We start from the raw sequence: 21,035 nt of genomic DNA on the forward strand, positions 1-21,035 counted from the left end.
CGCGGGGATGCTGGGAAGGTGGAGGACCGGAGGGGGGCGCTGCTTCAGGATCCCCCTCTGGGCAGAGCGGGGGGCAGGGGGTGGGTGCAATGGGGACAGAGGGACAGGGACGGACGGGGGGACAGGGACAAAGGGCCGTGGGGACAAACGGACATGGGCACTGGAACCAGTAGGAATAGACTGGGAGGACTGGGAGCAGCAGGGACAGGGACACCCAGACTGGGAGCACTGGGGACGACACCCGGACTGGGAACACTGGGGACAGGAGCTCACCCATACTGGGAGCACTGGGGTCGTACTGGGAGCACTGGGGTCGTACTGGGAGCACTGGGGACAGAGGGACACCCAGACTGGGAGCACTGGGGACAGGAGCTCACCCATACTGGGAGCACTGGGGTCGTGCTGGGAGCACTGGGGACAGAGGGACACCCAGAGTGGGAGCGCTGGGGACAGAGGGACACCCAGACTGGGAGCACTGGGGTCGTACTGGGAGCACTGGAGACAGAGGGACACCCAGACTGGGAGCGCTGGGGACAGAGGGACACCCATACTGGGAGCACTGGGGTCGGACTGGGAGCACTGGGGACAGAGGGACACCCAGAGTGGGAGCACTGGGGACAGGAGCTCACCCATACTGGGAGCACGGGGGTCGTACTGGGAGCACTGGGGACAGAATCACACGTGGACTGGGAGCACTGGGAGTGCACTGGGGCCCCCGTGTGGCACCAGGACCAGCAGCAGACACCGCGGGGTCCCCGTCCCGGTGCCGGTGCCGGGGGTCCGGGGGCACTGGGGGGGTCCCAGGGGCACTGGGGGGGTCCCGGTCCTGCTCCGGGGGGCGATGCCGGTGCTGCCGGTACCGCCGGGGGCCCGGTGCCCGTACAGGGGTCCCGGTGCGGGGGTCCCGGGGCCGGTCTGGGTGCTGGTCCGGTGTCCTGGGGCCGGTCGGGGCGTCTCGGTGCGATTCGGGGTCCCGGTACCGGTACAGCGCTCCCAGTGCCGGTACAGGGGTCCCGGTGAGGAGGTCCCGGTGCCATTCGGGATCCCGGTATAGGGGTCTCAGTGCCGGTACAGGCTCCGGTGCATTCCCGGTGCTGGTCGGGAGGTCCCGGTGCCTGTCGGGGGGGTTCCAGTGTCGATGGGTTCCCGGTACCGGTGTGAGGGTCCCGATTCCATTCGGGTTCCCAGTGCGATTCGGGGTCCCGGGGCGGTTGGGTTCCCTGTGCCGTTGGGGGGTCCCGGTGCGGTTGGGGGTGCCGGTCCCGCTGTGATTCCGGGTCCCGGTGCCATTCGGGTCCCGGTGCGGTTGGAGGTCCCGGTGCCGTTGGGGTCCCGGTGCCGTTGTGGTCCCGGTGCCATAGGGGCTCCCGGTGCCATTGGAGGTCCCGGTGCCGTTGGGGGTTCCGGTGCCACAGGGGGTGCCGGTCCCGCTGTGATTCCGGATCCCGGTGTGGTTGGGGGTCCCGGTGCCATAGGGGCTGCCGGTACCGTTTGTGACCCCGGTGCCGTTGGGGTCCCGGTGCCGTTGGGGTCCCGGTGCCGTTGGGGGTCCCGGTGCCATCGGGGTCCCGGTGCCATCGGAGTGCCGGTCCCACTGTGGTTCCGGTCCCGATGCCATTGGGGGTCCCGGTGCCGTTGGGGGTCTCGGTGCCGTTGAGGGTGCCGGTGCCGTTGGGGTTGCCGGTGCCATGGGGGTGTCGGTCCCGATGCCGTTGCGGTCGCGGTGCGGTTGAGGTCCCGGTCCCGCTGTGGTTCCGGTCCCGGTGCCGTTGCGGTCCGGGTGCGGTTGGGATCCCGGTCCCGGTACCATTGCGGTCCCGGTGCGGTTGGGATCCTGGTCCCGCTGTGGTTCCGGTCCCGGTGCCGTTGCGGTCCCGGTGCGGTCGGGATCCCGGTCCCGCTGTGGTTCCGGTCCCGGTGCCGTTGCGGTCCCGGTCCCGCTGTGGTTCCGGTCCCGGTGCCGTTGCGGTCCCAGTGCGGTTGGGATCCCGGTCCCGGTGCCGTTGCGGTCGGGATCCCGGTCCCGCTGTGGTTCCGGCCCCGGTGCGTCCCCGGTGCGGCGGGGCCGGGGCGGGGCCGGGGCGGGGCCGAGCGCCGGGCGGGGCCGTTCCGCTCCGCTCCGCTCGCCCTGACCGCGGCACCGGGCCCCGGTACCGGCCCCGCCCGCGCCCCCCCCGGCAGCACCGGCATCACCCCCGGCAGCACCGGCAGCACCGGACCCCCGCAGGTACGGGGGCCGCGGGTTGGAGCGGGGGGGGTAGGACCAGGGATGCGGCCGGGATGGAGCCGGGGGGGATGGAGCGGAGGGGGATGCGCTCCCCGCCCCCACCCCCGGACGCCTGGGTCCCCCCGCCAGGCCTGGGCGAAGGGGGAGCGCACCCTCCCCCCTCCTGAGCTCCTGGGGGGGTCGGGGGGGGCTGAGGGGGGGCGATGGGGGCGGCAGGGCCACGAGCGGCCTTGCACACTCGTGTGCCCCCCCCGCAATGTGGGAGATGCTCTTGCACACGCGTGGGCAGCTCCGTGCGCACGAGTGACCCCCCCCCACCGCTTCCTTAGCCCCCCTCAGCACGCGTGTGCCCCCACCCCCCCCGCGTGGGCCTGCACCCCCTTTACACGCGCGTGTGTCCCCCCACATGTGTGCACACACCCCCCAGCCCCCGGGCACGTGCACACGCGTGTGCCCCCCCCCCCGGCTGTGTCTTACCCCCCCCCCCCCAACGCGTGCGCCCCTCCCGTGTCGCGACAATGTCGTGTTGGTGGGGGCGGCGCGGGGGGGCGCTCTCTCGCCCCCCCCCCATCTCCGGCTCCTCTGTCGCGACACGGGGCTGTCGCATGTCGCGATAGAGACACACAACACACAGTCCCCCCCCACCCCCCCCCCAGGCCGCTTGTGCCTCAGTTTCCTCGTGGAGGGGTTCGGGGGGGGTGGGGAAGACTCATCCCTTACCGGGGTGACGTCACCGAGTGACGTGATGTCACCACGGGGGGGACACGACACCTGGAGGGGCGGGTCGTGTCATCCCCCTCCACCCGGACGCCTGGGTCCCTCGGGGTGACACTAAGCCCCGCCCACGATCCCCCCCCCACCGCGGTGACTCAACCCCCCCCTACCTAATTTTAGTGATGACCTCATCGCCGGCTCCGCTGTTGCCATGGCAACAACCCCCCCACACCCCCCCAATTTTCAGGGGACCCGGATCGGGCCTCATCCCCTCCCCACTCAGGGACCCCCCCCCGCCCCGGACTCCTGGGTCCCCCCCGGCCCTGCCTCAGTTTCCCCCCAGCGCGTTTGTACACGGGCTTGGATGCTCGCTTGTGCACACCCTTGCACACTCGTGTGCACCCTTGCAGGCTTATGCACACATTTGCACACTCGTGTGCCCACAGCTGCACACGTGGGTGCAAGGGGGTGCAGGTGCACACATAGGGATGCACCCCTGGGTGCAAGGGGGTGCCCATGGGTGCAAGGGGGTGCACATGTGAGTAAGGGGGTGCACAAATGGGTGCAAGGGGGTGCAGGTGTATGCACAGGGACGCACCCATGGGTGCAAGGGGGTGCAGGTACGGGGTTGCACACACATGTGGGGTTGCACCCATGGGTGCAGGTGCACGTATGGGTCGCACACATGGGTGCAAGGGGGTGCACATGTGAGTAAGGGGGTGCACCCATGGGTGCAGGTGCATGCACAGGGATGCACCCCTGGGTGCAAGGGGGTGCACATGTGAGTAAGGGGGTGTGCACATGGGTGCAAGGGGGTGCAGGTGCATGTATGGGGTGCACACATGGGTTCAAGGGGGTGCACATGTGAGTAAGGGATTGCACACATGGGTGCAAGGGGGTGCAGGTGCATGCACCCATGGGTGCAAGGGTTGCACACATGGGTGCAAGGGGGTGCCCATGGGTGCAGGTGCATGCACAGGGACGCACCCCTGGGTGCAAGGGGGTGCACACGTGAGTAAGGGGGTGCACCCCTGGGTGCAAGAGGGTGCAGGTGCATGCACCCCTGGGTGCAAGGGGGTGCACATGTGAGTAAGGGGGTGCACCCGTGGGTGCAAGAGGGTGCAGGTGCATGCACTCCTGGGTGCAAGAGGGTGCCCATGGGTGCAAGGGGGTGCACATGTGAGTAAGGGGGTGCACCCGTGGGTGCAAGTGGGTGCAGGTGCATGTACCCATGGGTGCAAGGGGTGCACACATGGGTGCAAGGGGGTGCACACATGGGTGCAGGTGCATGTATGGGGTGCACACGTGGGTACAGGTACAGGGTTGCACGCATATGTAGGGTTGCACCCATGGGTGCAAGGGGGTGCACACGTAAGCAGGTGCACCCGTGGGTGCAAGGGGGTGCAGGTGCATGCACCCCTGGGTGCAAGGGGGTGCACATGTGAGTAAGGGGGTGCACCCGTGGGTGCAAGTGGGTGCAGGTGCATGCACCCCTGGGTGCAAGGGGGTGCCCATGGGTGCAAGGGGGTGCACATGTGCGTAAGGGGGTGCACACATGGGTGCAAGTGGGTGCAGGTGCATGCACCCCTGGGTGCAAGGGGTGCACATGTGAGTAAGGGGGGGGCACCCGTGGGTGCAAGTGGGTGCAGGTGCATGCACCCCTGGGTGCAAGGGGGTGCACATGTGAGTAAGGGGGTGCACCCGTGGGTGCAAGGGGGTGCAGGTGCATGCACCCGTGGGTGCAATGGGGTGCAGGTGCATGCACCCCTGGGTGCAAGCGGGTGCACATGTGAGTAAGGGGGTGCACCCGTGGGTGCAAGTGGGTGCAGCTGCATGCACCCCTGGGTGCAAAGGGGTGCACATGTGCGTAACGGGGTGCACACATGGGGCAAGGGGGTGCCGGTGCATGCACAGTGCTGCACCCCTGGGTGCAAAGGGGTGCACCCATGGGTGCCGGGGTCACCCCCCCACCCTGACGCCCCCTCCCTCAGGCCGGGGGGCGGGGCCCGCCATGGCCTGCCTGCACGAGACGCGCACGCCATCGCCGTCGCTGGCGCTGGGCTCGGACGGGACCCCCGAGCAGGACCTGACCCCCACGCAGTGCGTGCTGCGCGAGGCGCTGCCCGCCGGCCCCGCCCCCGCCCCGCCCCCCGAGGCCTGGCCCCGCCCCCGCGCCGCGCGGTCCGCCGAGCCGGGCCCTGAGGGGCCGGGGCCGCTGGGCGCGGAGCCCGCGCGGCTGCGCTGCCAGCCCGGGGGCGGCCTCCTGGAGGGGCTGTTCGGCTGCCTGCGGCCCGTCTGGACCATGATCGGCAAGGCCTACGCGGCCGAGCACAAGCACCCGCAGGAGGGTGAGCGGGGCGGGAGAGAGGGGGCTGAGGGGTGAAGGAGGGGGCTGTGGGGGCTGAGGGGTGAAGGAGGGGGCTGTGGGGAGAGGGGAGTGCTATGAGCAACAGGGGGCGCTATGGGGCAAAGGGGGTGCGATGGGGCAAGGGAGGGTGCTGTGGGGTGAAGGAGGGTGCTGTGGGGCAAGGGAGGGTGCTATGGGGTGAAGGAGGGTGCTATGGGGCAAGGGAGGGTGCTATGGGGTGAAGAGGGTGCTATGGGGCAAGGGAGGGTGCTATGGGGTGAAGGAGGGTGCTATGGGGCAAGGGGGTGCTATGAGCAAGAGGGGGCGCTATGGGGTAAGGGGGGGGTGTATGGGGTGAAGAGAGCGCTGTGGGGTAAGGGAGGGTGCTGTGGGGTGAAGAGGGTGCTGTGGGGCAAGGGAGGGTGCTATGGGGTGAAGAGGGTGCTGTGGGGCAAGGGAGGGTGCTATGGGGTGAAGATGGTGCTATGGGGCAAGGAAGGGTGCTATGGGGTGAAGGGGGGTGCTGTGGGGCAAGGGGGTGCTATGAGCAAGAGGGGGCGCTATGGGGTAAGGGGGGGTGTATGGGGTGAAGAGAGCGCTGTGGGGTAAGGGAGGGTGCTGTGGGGTAAGGGAGGGTGCTATGGGGTGAACGTGGGTGCTATGGTGTGAAGGAGGGTGCTATTGGGTAAGGGAAGGCGCTATGGGGCAAGGGGGTGCTATGAGCAACAGGGGGCGCTATGGGGCAAAGGGGGTGCGATGGGGCAACGGAGGGTGCTATGGGGTGAAGAGGGTGCTGTGGGGCAAGGGAGGGTGCTGTGGGGTGAAGAGGGTGCTGTGGGGCAAGGGAGGGTGCTATGGGGTGAAGAGGGTGCAATGGGGCAAGGGAGGGTGCTATGGGGTGAAGGAGGGTGCTGTGGGGCAAGGGAGGCTGCTATGGGGTGAAGAGGGTGCTATGGGGCAAGGGAGGGTGCTATGGGGTGAAGGAGGGTGCTATGGGGCAAGGGAGGGTGCTATGGGGTGAAGGAGGGCCCTATGGGGCAAGGGGGGTGCTGTGGTGCAAGGGGGGTGCTATGGGGTGAAGAGAGTGCTGTGGGGCAATGGAGGGTGCTATGGGGCTAGGGAGGGTGCCCCATGGGTGCTGGTGTGGGTCCCATGGATGCGGTGTGGGTCCCATGGGTGCTGCTGTGGGTCCCATGGGTGCCGCTGGGTCCCACGGGTGCCGGTGTGGGGGTCCATGGGCGCGGGGGTCCCATGGGTGCCGCTGTGGGTCCCATGGGTGCTGGTGTGGGGTCCCATGGGCGCGGGGGTCCCACGGGTGCCGCTGTGGGTCCCATGGGTGCTGGTGTGGGGTCCCATGGGCGCGGGGGTCCCACGGGTGCTGGTGTGGGGTCCCATGGGCGCGGGGGTCCCACGGGTGCTGGTGTGGGGTCCCATGGGCGCGGGGGTCCCACGGGTGCCGCTGTGGGTCCCATGGGTGCTGGTGTGGGGCCCCATGGGCGCGGGGGTCCCACGGGTGCTGGTGTGGGGGTCCATGGGCGCGGGGGTCCCACGGGTGCCGCTGTGGGTCCCATGGGTGCTGGTGTGGGGCCCCATGGGCGCGGGGGTCCCACGGGTGCCGCTGTGGGTCCCATGGGTGCTGGTGTGGGGTCCCATGGGCGCGGGGGTCCCACGGGTGCCGCTGTGGGTCCCATGGGTGCTGGTGTGGGGCCCCATGGGCGCGGGGGTCCCACGGGTGCTGGTGTGGGGGTCCATGGGCGCGGGGGTCCCACGGGTGCTGGTGTGGGGGTCCATGGGCGCGGGGGTCCCACGGGTGCTGGTGTGGGGGTCCATGGGCGCGGGGGTCCCACGGGTGCCGCTGTGGGTCCCATGGGTGCTGGTGTGGGGCCCCATGGGCGCGGGGGTCCCACAGGTGCCGCTGTGGGTCCCATGGGTGATGGTGTGGGGTCCCATGGGCGCGGGGGTCCCACGGGTGCTGGTGTGGGGTCCCATGGGCGCAGGGGTCCCACAGGTGCTGGTGTGGGGTCCCATGGGCACGGGGGTCCCACGGGTGCCGCTGTGGGTCCCACGGGTGCCGCTGTGGGTCCCATGGGCGCGGGGGTCCCACGGGTGCCGTGTTGCAGACCCCTGGGAGGTGCCGTTCGAGGAGATCCTGGACCTGCAGTGGGTGGGCAGCGGGGCGCAGGGCGCCGTGTTCCTGGGGCGCTTCCACGGCGAGGAGGTGGCGGTGAAGAAGGTGCGGGACCTCAAGGAGACCGACATCAAGCACCTGCGCAAGCTCAAGCACCCCAACATCATCACCTTCAAGTGAGCCGGGGGGCCCTGGGGACACGGGACATGCACATGGGGACACCGTGGAACGGGTCCAGTGCCCCAACACAGTTGGGTGCCCCAATAGAGTTGGGTGACCCAATAAGATTGGGTGCCCTTATACATTTGGGTCCCCCAATATGGTTGAGTGTCCTGGAGAAGCTGGGTGCCCCGATAGAGTTGGGTGCCCCAATAATAAGGTTGAGTGCCCCAATAAGGTTGGGTGCCCTGGAGAAGTCAAGTGACCCAAGATAGTTGGGTGCCCCAATAAGGTTGGGTGCTCTGGAGAAGTCAAGTGACCCAAAATAGTTTGGTGCCCCAACAAAGTTGGGTGCCCCAATAATGTTGGGTGCCCCAATAAGGTCGGGTGCCTTAATACAGTTGGGTATCTCAATATGGTTGAGTGTCCTGGAGAAGTTGGATGCCCCAGTACAGTTGGGTGCCCCAATAAGGTTGCGTTCCCCAACAAAGTTGGGTGCCCCAATAGAATTGGTTGCCCCAATACAGTTGGGTGCCCCAATAAGGTTGGGTGCCCTAATACAGTTGGGTATCCCAATACAGTTGAGTGTCCTGGTGAAGTTGGGTGTCCCAATACAGTTGGGTGCCCCAATAAGGTTGGGTGCCCCAATAAGGTTGGGTGCCCTAGTACAGTTGGGTATCCCAATACAGTTGAGTATCCTGGAGAAGCCGGGTGCCCCAGTACAGTTGGGTGCCCCAATAAGGTTGGGTGCCCTAGTACAGTTGGGTATCCCAATACAGTTGAGTGTCCTGGAGAAGTTGGGTGGCCCAATACAGTTGAGTCCCCCAATAAGGTTGGGTCTCCCAGCAAAGTTGGGTGCCCCAATAATGTTGGGTGCCCCAAAAAGGTTGAGTGCCCTAATACAGTTGGGTATCCCAATACAGTTGAGTATCCTGGAGAAGCCGGGTGCCCCAGTACAGTTGGGTGCCTCGGAGTCGTTTGGTGCCCCAGCCCCTTTGGGTGCCCGCGGTGTCCCCGGCCGGGCGCGGGTGCTGAGGCGGCGCTGTGCCCGCAGGGGCGTGTGCACCCAGGCGCCGTGTTACTGCATCATCATGGAGTTCTGCGCCCAGGGCCAGCTGTACGAGGTGCTGCGCGCCGGGCGCAGGGTCACCCCGTCCCTGCTGGTCGACTGGTCCATGGGCATCGCGGGCGGCATGAACTACCTGCACCTGCACAAGATCATCCACCGCGACCTCAAGTCGCCCAAGTGAGCGGGGGCGGCGCGCGGGAGCACCCATGGGTGCTGGGGGGGGATGTGGCCGCGGTGGGGACGTGCGTGATGGTGGCGGCGCCGTGGCCGTGGTGGTGGCTTGGCCCCTTGGGGCTGCGTGTTGGATGTGGTTGGTGCACGTGGTGGTGACATGGGCGCGATGGTGACGTGTGTATGGTGGTGACGTGTGTATGGTGGTGACATGGCCGTGGTGGTGGCATGTTCATGGTGATGACATGGACATGTGCATGGGGGTGACATGTGCATGGGGGTGACATGTTCATGATGGTGACATGTGTATGATGGTGACGTGGCCATGGTGGTGACACGGCCGTGGTCGTGACATGTGCGTGGTGGTGACATGGCCATGGTGGTGACATGGCCATGGTGGTGACATGTGTATGGTGGTGACGTGTCCATGATGGTGACATGTGCGTGGTGGTGACGTGTATGGTGGTGACATGGCCATGGTGGTGACGTGGTCATGGAGGTGACATGTGCGTGGTGGTGACATGTGTATGGTGGTGACATGGCCATGGTGGTGACGTGGTCATGGGGGTGACATGTAGATGATGGTGGCATGGCCATGGTGGTGACATGACCATGGTGGTGGCATGTGCATGGTGGTGACATGTGCATGGTGGTGACATGTGCATCATGATGTTGTGCCCACGGTGGTGGCACATTTGTGACGTTGTTCCCATGGTGCTGGCATGCCCATGGTGGTGGCACGTCCATGACGTTGTGCCCATGATGGTGGCATGTCCATGACATTGTCCCCACGGTGGTGGCATGTCCATCATGTTGTACCCATGGTGGTGGCACGTCCATGACGTTGTGCCCATGACGGTGGCACGTCCATGACATTGTCCCCACGGTGGTGGCACGTCCATGACGTTGTGCCCATGATGGTGGCATGTCCATGACATTGTCCCCACGGTGGTGGCACGTCCATGACATTGTCCCCACGGTGGTGGCACGTCCATGACGCTGTCCTCACGGTGGTGGCATGTCCATCATGTTGTCCCCGTGGTGGTGGCACATCCATCATGTTGTGCCCATGATGGTGGCATCTCCATGACGTTGTCCCCACGGTGGTGGCATGTCCATCATGTCATGCCCATGATGGTGGCATGCCCATGATGCTGTACCCACGGTGGTGCCATGCCCGTGTCATTGGCGTGTCGCTGGCGTGTCGTTGGCGTGGCGCTGAGCCGCTGTCCCCAGCATGCTCATCACCTACGATGACGTGGTGAAGATCTCGGACTTCGGCACCTCCAAGGAGCTCATCGACAAGAGCACCAAGATGTCCTTCGCGGGCACGGTGGCCTGGATGGCGCCCGAGGTCATCCGCAACGAGCCCGTCTCCGAGAAGGTGGACATCTGGTGAGGGCGCCTGGGGACAGCGGGGACACCGGGGGCTGGGGGGGGCGGTGGGGACACCGGGCGGCACAGGGGACACTGGAGACAATGGGAACAGGGGGACATGGTGGCTGACCAGAGGTGGGGACATTGGGGACACTGGGGACAATGGAGACAGTAGAAATGGGGACATTGTGGGTGACCAGAGGTGGGGACATTGGGGATACTGGGGACGCTGGAGACAGTAGAAATGGGGACATTGTGGGTGACCAGAGGTGGGGATGTTGGAGACAATAGGAACAGGGGGACACTGTGGGTGACCAGAGGTGGGGACAATTGGGACACTGGGGACAATGGAGGCAGTAGGAACAGGGGGACATTGTGGGTGACCAGAGGTGGGGACATTGGGGATACTGGGGACATTGTGGGTGACCAGAGGTGGGGACATTGGGGACACTGGGGATAATGGAGACAGTAGGAACAGGGGGACATTGTGGGTGACCAGAGGTGGGGATATTGGGGATACTGGGGACATTGTGGGTGACCAGAGGTGGGGACATTGGGGACACTGGGGACAATGGAGACAGTAGGAACAGGGGGACATTGTGGGTGACCAGAGGTGGGGACATTGGGGATACTGGGGACAATAGGAACAAGGGGGCATTGTGGGTGACCAGAGGTGGGGACATTGGGGATACTGGGGACAATAGGAACAGGGGGACATTGTGGGAGACCAGAGGTGGGGACATTGGGGATACTGGGGACAATAGGAACAGGGGGACATTGTGGGAGACCAGAGGTGGGGACACTGGGTGGCACAGGGGACACTGGAGACAATAGGAACAGGGGGACACTGAAGGGACACTGTGGGTGACCAGAGGTGGGGACACTGGGGACATTGGAGACAATAGGAACAGGGGGACACTGAGGGGATGCTGTGGGCGACCAGAGGTGGGGACATTGGGGCTACAAGGAGGGACACTGGGGGACAGGGGTGGGGGACACCAAGGAGCTCAGGAGGAGCAGGGGACACCGGGGACACCGGGGCGGGGCAGGGGGCCCAGGGACACCCGGGGGTGCCCGCGGTGACGCGGCCGCGGTGCCACCGTCCCAGGTCGTTCGGGGTGGTGCTGTGGGAGCTGCTGACGGGTGAGATCCCCTACAAGGACGTGGACTCCTCGGCCATCATCTGGGGCGTGGGCAGCAACAGCCTCCACCTGCCCGTGCCCTCGGGCTGCCCCGACGGCTTCAAGGTGCTGCTGCGGCAGTGCTGGTGAGCGCCGGGGACACGCGGGACACCGGGGGACACCGGGGGACACCCAGCCCTGGGGACACCTGGGGACACCAGAGGACACTGGGGGACACCCAGCCCTGGGGACACCGGGGGACACTGGGGGACACCCAGCCCTGTGGACACCGGGGGACACTGGGGGACACCCAGCCCTGGGGACACCTGGGGACACCAGAGGACACTGGGGGACACCCAGCCCTGGGGACAACGGGGGACACCGGGGGACACCCAGCCCTGGGGACACCAGAGGACACTGGGGGACACCCAGCCCTGGGGACACCGGGGGACACTGGGGGACACCCAGCCCTGGGGACACCGGGGGACACCGGGGGACACTGGGGGACACCCAGCCCTGGGGACACCTGGGGACACCAGAGGACACTGGGGGACACCCAGCCCTGGGGACACCGGGGGACACTGGGGGACACCCAGCCCTGGGGACACCAGAGGACACTGGGGGACACCCAGCCCTGGGGACACCGGGGGACACCCAGCCCTGGGGACACCAGAGGACACTGGGGGACACCCAGCCCTGGGGACAACGGGGGACACCCAGCCCTGGGGACACCGGGGGACAACGGGGGACACCCAGCCTGGGGGACACCCAGCCCTGGGGACACCGCGCCCTGGGGGCACTGAGGGATGCCTGGGGACAACGTGGGACACCCAACCCTGGGGACACCTGTGGGGACACCGTGGGGAGCCGTGGGGACACCTGTGGGGATGCTGTGGGACACCTGTGGGGACACCACGCCCTGGGGACATCGCACCCTGGGGACACCCGTGGGGACACCTGGGGACATCCCGCCCTTGGGGACACCGTGAGGAGCCATGGGGACACCATGCGCTGGGGACACCCATGGTGAGCCGTGGGGACACTGCGCCCTGGGGACACCCCGCCATGGGGACACCCGTGGGGACACCGTGAGGATACCGTAGGGACACCCGTGGGGAGCCGTGGGAACGCTGTAGGGAGGCGTGGGGACACCTCGCCCTGGGGACACCCATGGGACACCTGGGGACACCATGGAGACACCCATGGGAGACCCCACCCTGGGGACATCCTGCCCTGGGGACACCCGTGGGGACACCTGTGGGGAGCCGTGGGGACACTGTTTGGACAGCGTGGGGACACCGCCCCCTGGGGACACCCGTGTCCCCCCCGCCCAGCGCCGTGTCCCCCCCAGGAACAGCAAACCCCGGCACCGCCCGTCCTTCCGGCAGATCCTGCTGCACCTCGACATCGCCTCGGCCGACGTGCTCTCCACCCCCCAGGAGACCTACTTCAAATCACAGGTACCCCGGCACCCCCAGAACCCCCGGAACCCAGAACCTGGCACCCCCAGAACCAGCACCCCCAGAACCTGGCACGCCCAGCACCAGCACCCCCAGAACCCCCAGAACCGGCACCCCCAGAACCAGGAACCTTCAGAACCCAGAACCCCCAGAACCACACCCCCGGAACCCCCAGAACCTGGCACCCCCAGAATGAGAACCCCCAGAACCCAGAACCTGGCACCCCCAGAACCCCCAGAACCCCCAGAACCGGCACCCGAATAACCCAGAACCTGGCACCCCCAGAACTGGCACCCCCAGAACCCCCAGAACCAGCACCCCGAGAACCAGGAACCCTCAGAACCCAGAACCCCCAGAACCACACCCCCGGAACCCCCAGAACCCCCATAACCCAGAACCTGGCACCCCCAGAACCAGCACCACCAGAACCAGGAACCCTCAGAACCCAGAACCCCCAGAACCACACCTCCGGAACCCCCAGAACCCCCAGTACTGGCACCCCTGGAACCCCCAGAACCCAGAACCTGGCACCCCCAGAACTGGCACCCCCGGCACCCCCAGAACTCAGAACACAGCACCCCCGGCACCCCCAGAACCCAGAAGCCCCAGAACCCGGTACCCCCAGAACCCCCAGAACCTGGAACCCCCAGAACCCCCAGAACCTGATACCCCTAGACCCCAGCACCCCCAGAACCCAGCACCCCTGGAACCCCCAGAACCCCTGGTGCCCGGTGCCCACGGTAGCCATGGCCGGTGCCCACGGTAGCCATGGCCAGTGCCCAGTGCCCGTGGTGCCCACCGTAGCCATGTGCGGTGCTCGGTGCCCGCGGTAGCCGTGGCCGGTGCCCGATGCCTGCAGTAACCGTACCCGGTGCCCACGGTGCCCGTACGTGGTGCCCATGGTAGTCATGGTGCCCACGGTAGTCATGGTGCCCACGGTAGTCATGCGCGGTGCCTGTAGTGCCCGCGGTAGCCATGGCTGGTGCCTGCGGTAGCCGTGGTGCCCGTGGTAGCCATGGCCAGTGCCCGGTGGCCGCGGTAGCCGTACCCGGTGGCCATGGTAGCCGTACCCGGTGGCCGCGGTAGCCGTACCCGGTGGCCGCGGTAGCCGTACCCGGTGGCCGCGGTAGCCGTGCCGGTGCCGCAGGCGGAGTGGCGGGAGGAGGTGAAGCTGCACTTCGAGAAGATCAAGTCGGAGGGGACGTGTCTGCACCGGCTGGAGGAGGAGCTCATCAACCGGCGGCGCGAGGAGCTGCGGTGGGGACACGGGACACGGGACATGGGGACATGGGACACGGGACACGGGACACGGGACACAGGACATGGGGACATGGGACACGGGACACGGGGACACGGGGACACGGGACATGGGACACGGGACACGGGGACACGGGACACAGGACACGGGACATGGGGACATGGGACACGGGACACAGGACATGGGGACACGGGACACGGGGACACAGGACACGGGACATGGGGACATGGGACACGGGACACGGGGGGACCGTGGGCAGGGGGTGTCGGGGTGCTGGAGTGGGGACACTGGGGACACGGGGACACAGGGGGACCGTGGGCAGGGGGCATCTGGGGTGCTGGGGTGGGGACATGGGGGGACTGGGGATAGGGGGCGTCGGGGTGCTGCGGTGGGGACACGAGGACAATGGGGACATGGGGGGACCAGGGGCAGGGGGCATCGGGGGTGCTGGGGTGGGGACATTGGTGGACACGAGGACAATGGGGACACGGGGGGATTGGGGGCAGGGGCTGTTGGGGGTGCTGGGGTGGAGGGCTGGCTGTTGGGTGCTTGTCCTTGCATGTGCTGGGTGCTTTGGGGTGCCATGGGGTGCTTTGGGGTGCCGTGGGGTGCATTGGGGTGCCATGGTGTGCACTGGGTGCATTGGGGTGCCATGGGGTGCATTGGGGTGCCGTGGAGTGCTATGGGGTGCATTGGGGTGCTTTGGAGTGCCATGAGGTGCACTGGGGTGCATTGGGATGCATTGACGTGCCATGGGGTGCACTGGGGTGCATTAGGGTGCCATGGGGTGCACTGGGGTGCCATGGGATACATTGGGGTGCCATGGGTGCACTGGATTGCCATGGGGTGCATTGGGGTGCCATGGGTGCACTGGGTTGCCATGGGGTGCACTGGGGTGCTGTGGGGTGCATTGAGGTACATTGGGGTGCCATGGGGAGCCGCAGGGTGCATTGGGGTGCGCTGGGGTGCGCTGGGGTGCGTGTGCCGACGCCAGCCGTGTCCCCGCGCCAGGCACGCGCTGGACATCCGGGAGCACTACGAGCGCAAGCTGGAGCGCGCCAACAACCTCTACATGGAGCTCAGCGCCCTCATGCTGCAGCTGGAGCTCAAGGAGAAGGAGCTGCTCAGGTGAGACGGCGCTGCCGGCACCCACCGGCACCCGCCAGCACCCACTGAGACCCACCAGCACCCACCAGTACCCAACAACACCCACCGGCACCCACCAGCACCTGCTGGCACCAACCAGCACCCACTGGCACCCACCAACAACCACTAACACCCACCAGCACCCACCAGTATCCAACACCACCCACTGGCACCCACCAGCACCCACCAGTACCCAGCAACACCCACCGGCACTCACCGGCACCCAACAACACCCACCGGCACCCACGAGCACCCACCAGCACCCAACAACACCCCTAGAACCGTCCCATGGCCACCCCATTGACATGGCCAACCCTACAGCACCCTATGGTTAACTCATGACCATGGCCAACCCAATATCCATCCCATGGCCATGGCCAACCCTACAGCACCCCATAGCCAACCCTACAGCACCCCATGGTCAAATCATGACCATGGCCAACCCTACAGCACCCCATGACCAACCCTGCAGCACCCCATGGCCAACTCATGGCCATGGTCAACCCAATATCCATCCCATGGCCATGGCCAACCCTACAGCACCCCATGGCCACCCTATGGCCATGACCAACCCAATATCCATGCCATGGCCGTGGCCAACCCTACAGCCACCCAATGGCCAACTCATGGCCATGGCCAACCGTACAGCACGCCATGACCAACCCTACAGCCACCCCATGGCCAACTCATGGCCATGGTCAACCCAATGTCCATCCCATGGCCATGGCCAACCCTACAGCACCCCATGGCCAACTCATGGCCATGGTCAACCCAATATCCATCCCATGGCCAACCCTACAGCCACCCCATGGCCAACTCATGGTCATGGCCAACCCTACAGCACCCCATGGCCAACTCATGGCCATGGCCAACCCAATATCCATGCCATGGCCATGGCCAACCCTACAGCACCCCATGGTACCCCTTACCCCCCGTGCCCCCCACGTCCCGGGGCGGGTGCCCACGCAGTGTCCGTGGCAGGCGGGAGCAGGCGCTGGAGAAGCGCTACCCCGGGCTCTTCAAGCCGCGGGCGCCGCGGGGGCTCCTGCACGGCAACGCCGTCGAGACCCTCATCAAGAAACGCAACGTGCCCCAGAAGCTCTCGCCCCACGGCAAGCGGTGCGCCCGGACGCCTGGGTCCCTCCGGGGAGGGCGCGGGGGTCCCTGGGTCCTTTGGGGTGGGGGGGGCTGGGGGTTTGGGGCTGGGGGGCTTGTGGGGGATATGGACATGGGGGTCCCTCAGGGTTGGGGGGATGTGGGGCATGGACGTGTGGGTCTTTGGGGGTGGGAGCCCGGACACCTGGGTCCTTTGGGAGGGGGGGCTGGGGGTGGCATGTGGGTCTTTGGGGGGTGGGAGCCCGGACACCTGGGTCCTTTGGGGAGGGGGACTGGGGGTTCGATTCTGGGGGGGGGTCCTTTGGGGTGGGGGGGTCTGGGGGTTTGGGGCTGGGGGGCTTGTGGGGGATGTGGACATGGGGGTCCCTTAGGGTTGGGGGGATGTGGGGCATGGACGTGTGGGTCTTTGGGGGTGGGAGCCCGGACACCTGGGTCCTTTGGGGAGGGGGGGCTGGGGGTTCGATTCTGGGGGGTCTTTTGGGGTGGGGGGGCCTGGGGGTTTGGACATTTGGGTCTCTGGGTTGGACGTGTGGGTCTGTAAGGAGGGGGGGGTCTGGGCACCTGGATGTGGGGATCCTTTGTGGGGGGGGCTCTGGGGATTCACCATGGGGACCTTGGGGGGGTGCAGATACTGGTGTCCCTTGGGGTGGGGGTTTGGGGAGGGGGGTCTGGATTTGGGGGTTCCCCTGGCTGGAAGGGGGGGTGGGAAGGGAGGGGAACGCCTGGGTCCCTGCCTGCAGTCCCCCGTGTGTCCCCCCCCCCCAGCCCCGACATCCTGAAGCCGGAGGTGCTGCTGCCCAAGCTGGATGCGGCCATGGCGCAGGTGGCGCTGCCGGGGTGTCCCAAGGGCCCCCCCTCGCCCGGGCGCAGCCGCCGCGCCAAGGGCCGGCACCGCAAAGCGGGACCGCGGGGGGGGTGTGCGGAACAGGGCCCCCCCGAGGCCGGGCCCCCCCGGGGACCCCCCCCAACCTCCCCCGGCCCCGACATCCTCGGGGGCACCTTGGAGGCTGCGGGGCCCCCCCCGGCCGCGGTCCCCGATGCGGGGGCCGGGGGGGCGGTGGGCACCCAAGAGTCGCCCCCCCCGCAGCCCCCCACCCCCGGAGAGCCCGAGCGGGACAGCGGGGGCGGCCGGGGGGGCCGGGGGGGGGCGGGGCAGCACCTGACCCCCGCGGCGCTGCTCTACCGGGCGGCCGTCACCCGCGGCCAGGTGAGCGCCCCGGACGCCTGGGTCCCTTTTTTGGGGGGGTGGGGCACACGGCACACGACCCCCAGCTCCATCCCAGCACGGTGGGGGGGGGGGTGGATCCCATCTCCGAAGTGGGGGGTTCAAGACCTTTGGGGGGTCAGGATTGGGGGTGTCTCCTGGGGGGGGGGCCAGGACGCCTGGGTCCCTTTTTTGGGAGGGTGGGGGACACGGTACATGACCCCCAGCTCCATCCCAGCACGGTGGGGGGGTGGGTCCCATCTGGGAAGGGGTTGGGGGGGGGCAGACATAGGGGTTGCATCTAAGTGGGGGGTTCAGGACCTTTGGGGGGTCAGGATTGGGGGTGTCTCCTGGGGGGGGTGAGGGGGGGGTCAGGACGCCTGGGTCCCTTTTTTGGGGGGGTGGGGGACACGGCACACGACCCCCAGCTCCATCCCAGCACGGCGGGGGGGGGTGGATCCCGTCTCCGAAGTGGGGGGTTCAGGACCTTTGGGGGTCAGGATTGGGGGTGTCTCCGGGAGGGGGGGGGGGTCAGGACGCCTGGGTCCCTCCCGAGGCGCAGCTGAGGACCCCAGCGTGTCCCCCCCGTTTTGCAGAAGCGGGGGGTGTCGTCCGAGGAGGAGGAGGGGGAGGTGGACAGCGAGGTGGAGCTGCCGCTGCGCCAGAGGTGGGTGCTGAGCCCCACCCAAGGGTGCTGGGTCCGGCCGGGGGGTCCAGGGGCGCTCGGACACCCAGGGTGGGTGCGGGGGGGTCCATGGGTGCTCAGACATCTGGGATGGGTATGGGGGGGTCCATGGGTGCTTGGAAACCCAGGGTGGGTGCAGGGGATGCTCAGCCACCCAGGATGGGTGCAGAGGGTCCATGGGTGGGGGGGGATCCAGGGGTGCTCAGACATCGGGGATGGGTGTGGGGGGTCCCTAGAAGGTTGGACACCCAGGATGGGTCCAGGGGTGCTCAGCCACCCAGGATGGGTGCGGGGGGCTCTGTGGGTGCTCAGGATGGGTGCAGGGGGGCACTGGGTGCCAGGATGGGTGCAGGGGGGTCCATGGGTGCTCAGTCACCCAGGTGGGTGCAGGGGGGGTTCAGGTGCCCGGACGCCTGGGTCCTCACCGCCCCCCTCCCCAGGTGGGTGCAAGGGGGGTTCAGGTGCCCGGACGCCTGGGTCCTCACCATCCCCCTCCCCAGGTGGGTGCAGGGGGGGTTCAGGTGCCCGGACGCCTGGGTCCTCACCGCCCCACTCCCCAGGTGGGTGCAGGGTGGGGGTTCAGGTGCCCGGACGCCTGGGTCCTCACTGCCCCACTCCCCAGGTGGGTGCAGGGTGGGGGTTCAGGTGCCCGGACGCCTGGGTCCTCACTGCCCCACTCCCCAGGTGGGTGCAGGGTGGGGGTTCAGGTGCCCGGACGCCTGGGTCCTCACTGCCCCCCTCCCCAGGTGGGTGCAAGGGGGGTTCAGGTGCCCGGACGCCTGGGTCCTCACCATCCCCCTCCCCAGGTGGGTGCAGGGTGGGGGTTCAGGTGCCCGGACGCCTGGGTCCTCACCGCCCCCCTCCCCAGGTGGGTGCAGGGTGGGGGTTCAGGTGCCCGGACGCCTGGGTCCTCACCGCCCCCCCCTCCCCAGGTGGGTGCAGGGGGGTTCAGGTGCCCGGACGCCTGGGTCCTCACCGCCCCCCTCCCCAGGTGGGTGCAGGGGGGGTTCAGGTGCCCGGACGCCTGGGTCCTCACCACCCCCCTCCCCAGGTGGGTGCAGGGTGGGGGTTCAGGTGCCCGGACGCCTGGGTCCTCACCGCCCCTCTCCCCAGGTGGGTGCAGGGGGGTTCAGGTGCCCGGACGCCTGGGTCCTCACCGCCCCCCCCTCCCCAGGTGGGTGCAGGGGAGGGGTTCAGGTGCATGCAGGGGGGGTTCAGGTGCCCGGACGCCTGGGTCCTCACCGCCCCCCCCTCCCCAGGTGGCCCCCGGGGATGAGCAAGCGCCAGTCGCTGTCGACCTTCAGCTCGGAGAACTTCTCGGACGGGGACGGGGACGAGGGGCACACGAGCGAACCCTCGCACAGCGCCACCCCCTCGCACAGCGCCACCCCCTCGCACAGCGCCACCCCCGACGTGGGCAGCACCAACACGGACGAGCGGCCCGACGACCGCTCCGAGGATCTGCTGTCCCAGGGCTCCGAGATCCCGCTGGACGCCGCGGGCCCCGACGGGACGGCCCGGCAGCGCGGGGGGGGCAGCGCCAAGGTCGGGACCACCCGGGGGGGGGAACGGGGGTGGGGGGACCCCCTGAGCCAGCCCCGGGGGGAGTTGAGGTCCCTGGGGTCCCCCAGGGTTGGGTGCCATGGGGTAGGGGGTCCCCAGGGTCCCTTGGGATTGGTGACACCATGGGAGGGGGTGATACCAGGGCTGGGGGTCCCAAGGGTCCCCCAGGGCTGGGGACTGTGAGTTATTGGGGGGTCCCCAGGACCCTTAGCCCCAAGGTGATGCCCCCACCCTGGGTTGGGTATGGGATCCCAGGGGTGGGGGGGGTCCCCTGAGGCAGCTCAGGAGAGAGTTAAGGTCCCCAGGGTCCCTCGGGGTTTGGTGACACTGTGGGAGGGGGTGATACCAGGGCTGGGGGTCCCAAGGGTCCCCCAGGGCTGGGGACTGTGAGTTATTGGGGGGTCCCCAGGACCCTCAGCCCCAAGGTGATGCCCCCACCCTGGGGGGGTGATGGGGTTGGGGGTGATCCCAGGGTGGGGGATCCCCAGGGATGGAAATTGTGGGGTAGGGACCCTCTGAGCCCCCCAGGATGGGGTTCAGGTCCCCAGCGGTAAAGGGGGGGTCCCCCAGGATTGGGAACCATGGGAGGGGGCTCAGAATAAAGCAGGTGCCCCCAGGACACCCCAGGTTCCATGGGGGGGGTCCCCATGAGGTTCTCCTACAGGATTGGGGTGCCCAAAACCCCCCAAGAGCAAGGGGGGGGTCCTGTGACACCCCCAAAGATGAGACCCCGGGGGGAAATCCCATAAACCCCCCCACAACCACAGCAGCTTGGGGAGGGTGGATCCCTCAGTGATCAGGGGGCCATGGAGCTGGGGACCCCCAGGAGCAGGTCTGGGGGTGTCTGACCCCCCCATTGTGTCCCCGCAGGTGTCGGAGGACTCGGACTGTGACAGCGCGGAGCTCGATCACTCAGGCAGCGGGGAGGGGCCCCCCCGGCCCACGGCCCCCCCGGACCTGTGACCTGCGTGTGCCCCCCCCCACCCCCCCAAAACCACACACACACCCCCCCACAACCCCCCCACTTGTACAGCCCCAAATATTTATATAAATATCTATGGATCTCTACAGACCCGGTGCTGTCTCTGTGCCTGGGGGGGGATTGGGGAGGGGGGGGCACAGAGGGGAGGCTGGGTCCCCCTCTTGTTTATGTAGGTCCTACTGGAATAGCCCCCACCCCCACAAAATGGGAAAACTGGGGGGGGGGACAATAAGGGTTTGACCCCCCCATCCAACCCTGGTTACTGGTGGAACTGGGAGCACTGGACCCCTGGTGGGGGGGGGGGGGGG

The 21,035-nt window shown here is 67.6% G+C and overlaps 1 protein-coding gene across 1 annotated transcript; it reads left to right on the forward strand.

The window, feature by feature from the left end:
- Nucleotides 1–913: 913 nt before the first annotated feature.
- MAP3K12 (mitogen-activated protein kinase kinase kinase 12) lies at nt 914–20,815 on the forward strand. The gene is made up of 14 exons (XM_065858912.2): nt 914–2,227; nt 4,933–5,289; nt 7,409–7,592; nt 8,630–8,821; nt 10,052–10,210; nt 11,301–11,459; nt 12,665–12,773; nt 13,921–14,030; nt 15,043–15,159; nt 16,159–16,296; nt 17,059–17,500; nt 18,094–18,164; nt 19,442–19,727; nt 20,616–20,815. Exons 1-14 carry the CDS (start codon nt 1,612–1,614, stop codon nt 20,706–20,708), a joined length of 3,033 nt encoding a protein of 1,010 aa, XP_065714984.2. The 5' UTR covers nt 914–1,611; the 3' UTR covers nt 20,709–20,815.
- Nucleotides 20,816–21,035: the final 220 nt, after the last annotated feature.

Source organism: Patagioenas fasciata, chromosome 28 (genome assembly GCF_037038585.1).
Source record: "Patagioenas fasciata isolate bPatFas1 chromosome 28, bPatFas1.hap1, whole genome shotgun sequence".
NCBI classification, from domain to species: domain Eukaryota; kingdom Metazoa; phylum Chordata; class Aves; order Columbiformes; family Columbidae; genus Patagioenas; species Patagioenas fasciata.

Bases quoted from the DNA above. Each gene is read 5' to 3' on its own strand.
- MAP3K12 (XM_065858912.2), top strand. From the start codon at position 1,612: ATGCCATTGGGGGTCCCGGTGCCGTTGGGGGTCTCGGTGCCGTTGAGG. The intron at 2,228-4,932 runs GTACGGGGGCCG...CCCCTCCCTCAG, and splicing joins GCAGCACCGGACCCCCGCAG to GCCGGGGGGCGGGGCCCGCC. The intron at 7,593-8,629 runs GTGAGCCGGGGG...CTGTGCCCGCAG, and splicing joins CCCAACATCATCACCTTCAA to GGGCGTGTGCACCCAGGCGC.